The following is a 2,706-nucleotide window of genomic DNA, read 5'->3' as shown; positions in this document are numbered from 1 at the left end:
ACCTGTAAAGAACTTTGCAGGTGCAAGCTGAACAGGAAACATTCGAAAGATAAAAATGTACCCTCTTTCCCTTACCCGACCTCCATCCCCACAGAGAAGAAACAGAATACTTACAAGTTAGCATCTGTGTATTTGTATCTCTATGTGTTTTCTCTCTTCTTTGGATTTGGATACTTTGAGCTAATTTGGAAGTGCCCGTTTGGTTGTCCACAAAATGATGCTTGAGAATCTAAGGATGCATAAATTAGAAGCCCTACAAAGGCACAGAACGATCACTGTACCTCACTCTTTATGCGCTCTTATGGTGGGACCCAAGAGCCTTTCCTTTTCTCTTTCTTTCTCTCTCTTTTTTTTTTTTAACACTTTAGATGATGGAGCGAGTGAGAGGCTGGTAGCTAGAGACGAATAGGCGAGCCCTGCACCATCCCCCCCTCAACTTAACACCACATACCCCCTCCCCAATTACACTGGACTTTGCTACGAAGTCAGTAGTTTTAGGAAAACTGGAGTCTGGATCGGCAGAGGCGCGGAATCCTTCACTTCAAGCCTGGACGCCGGCCTCGGAGTTTCTATTTCTGGTGCTCCAGGGTTGGGATAACGGCCGGGATGGAGGCGGGAAGCATGGAGAAAGCAAAGGGGAGTGATCTTTTCAAGAAACACCCAACTGCCCCCTTTACCTTTTTTGTCTCCACTATGGGGAGGTGGGGGGCCGAGAGAAAAAGATGTCAATGACCATTGTTTGCTCGTGTGCGATGTTGCTCCGCCCCCCGAGTCTGTCGTAAACCTGGCGCGGGACTAAAATAAACCCCAGATCCCGCAGCTCCGGGGGCTCGCCGCGCCGCCGACTCCTGGTCACAGGCGCTGCCGCCCCGGCCCAGGTGGCGGCGACCCACGGCCGCCGCGTCCCGCCCGCCCCGGCCCCCCCCTACCTGGCCGTCCGCCGAGCCATGTCGTTGAGCCCCAAGCACACGACGCCCTTCTCCGTGTCCGACATCCTGAGCCCCATCGAGGAGACCTACAAGAAGTTCGGCGGCGCCATGGACGGTGCGCCGCACGGCCTGGGGGCGCCTCTGGGGGCCGCGGCCGCCGCCTACCGCGCGCCGCCGACCGGGCCCTCCTCGCAAGCGGCGGCCGTGGCGGGCATGCAGCCCCCGCACGCCATGGCGGGCCACAACGCGGCGGCGGCGGCAGCGGCGGCGGCGGCGGCGGCGGCGGCCGCCACCTACCACATGCCGCCCGGCGTCCCGCAGTTCCCGCACGGCGCCATGGGTGGCTACTGCAACGGCGGCCTGGGCAACATGGGCGAGCTGCCCGCCTACACGGACGGCATGCGGAGCGGCGCGGCCGCCGCGGCCACCGGCTGGTATGGCGCCAACCCGGACCCGCGCTTCTCGTCAAGTGAGCGGGGCCGGGAACGCGGGACGGAGGGCAGCGGACCGCGCGGGCTTTTCCCGCCACAGTCCGAGGCGCGGGGGGCGCTGGGACCGGGCTCGGAGCGCGCAGGGTGTCCTGGGACCCTGAGCGCGCGGGGGGCGCTGGGACCCGGCCGGGGTCGCGCGGGGCGTCCTGGGCCGCTGCGCGCGCGGGGGGTGCTGGGCCCCTGGGCGCGCGGGGCGTCCTGGGACCCGCCGGGGCCACGCCGGCGTCGCGGCTGCAGCGGTGTGAAGCGAGCTGGGTGGCAGCTGACTGGCATTCCCTTTGGGCCCCTCCCCAGTCTCCAGGTTCATGGGGCCGTCAGCGGGAGTGAACGTGACCGGCATGGGGTCGCTACCGGGCATCGCGGACGCCGCCAAGTCGCTGGCGCCCCTGCATACGGCGGCGGCGCCGCCGCCGCGGAGGAAGCGCCGCGTGCTGTTCTCGCAGGCGCAGGTCTACGAGCTGGAGCGGCGCTTCAAGCAGCAGAAGTACTTATCGGCTCCCGAGCGCGAGCACCTGGCCAGCATGATCCACTTGACGCCTACGCAGGTCAAGATCTGGTTCCAGAACCACCGGTACAAGATGAAGCGGCAGGCCAAGGACAAGGCGGCGCAGCAGCTGCAGCAGGAGGTCGGCCTGGGCCCCCCGCCGCCGCCGTCCCCGCGCCGCGTGGCCGTGCCCGTGCTGGTCAAGGACGGCAAGCCCTGCCAGAACGGCGCGGCCACGCCGACGCCCGGCCAGGCCGGCCCGCAACCGCCCGCGCCGACGCCCGCGCCCGAGCTGGAGGAGCTGTCGCCCAGCCCGCCCGCGCTGCACGGCCCGGGGGGAGGCCTGGCGGCCCTGGACGCGGCGGCTGGGGACTACGGCGGCGGCGCGCTGGGCGCCAACCTGCTCTATGGCAGGACGTGGTGACGGCGCGGGCCGGGCGGGGTCCCTCGTGACGCCTGAGGGTCGGCTTGGACCGACGGCGGACGCGGAGCTCGCAAACGGACGGACGGGTCGTGGAGGCGGGCGGGCGCGGAACCTTACTACTGGGTGTGGGGACGCGACAGCCCCAGGATCGAATCACGAGCATCGCGCCAGGGGGCTTTGAGGTGGTTGAGGTGGTTATTTCCTCCTTCCAGAGGTTCCTAAATTATGTGAAAAGCCGGCCGAATCCAGATCCACCACGTTCCTAACCAAAGCTCTCAGAGTTTTAAACGTTGGAGACTTCGTTGGTGTTTGTTGCTCTAAAAACCAACCCAGCTTTAGCAATGAATTCTTCTTGGAGTGGAACTTACCTTGGGAGAT

The 2,706-nt window shown here is 65.3% G+C and overlaps 1 protein-coding gene across 1 annotated transcript; it reads left to right on the top strand.

Moving 5' to 3' along the window:
• The first annotated feature begins 947 nt into the window (after nucleotides 1–947).
• Nucleotides 948–2,328, top strand: NKX2-4 (NK2 homeobox 4). The gene is made up of 2 exons (XM_030872645.2): nucleotides 948–1,398; nucleotides 1,715–2,328. The coding sequence occupies exons 1-2, from the start codon at nucleotides 948–950 to the stop codon at nucleotides 2,326–2,328; spliced, it is 1,065 nt and encodes a 354-aa protein (XP_030728505.1).
• Nucleotides 2,329–2,706: the final 378 nt, after the last annotated feature.

The sequence above is a fragment of the Globicephala melas genome, chromosome 15, assembly GCF_963455315.2.
Source record: "Globicephala melas chromosome 15, mGloMel1.2, whole genome shotgun sequence".
Lineage (NCBI taxonomy): Eukaryota > Metazoa > Chordata > Mammalia > Artiodactyla > Delphinidae > Globicephala > Globicephala melas.
This window is presented reverse-complemented; position numbering and strand designations above follow the sequence as displayed.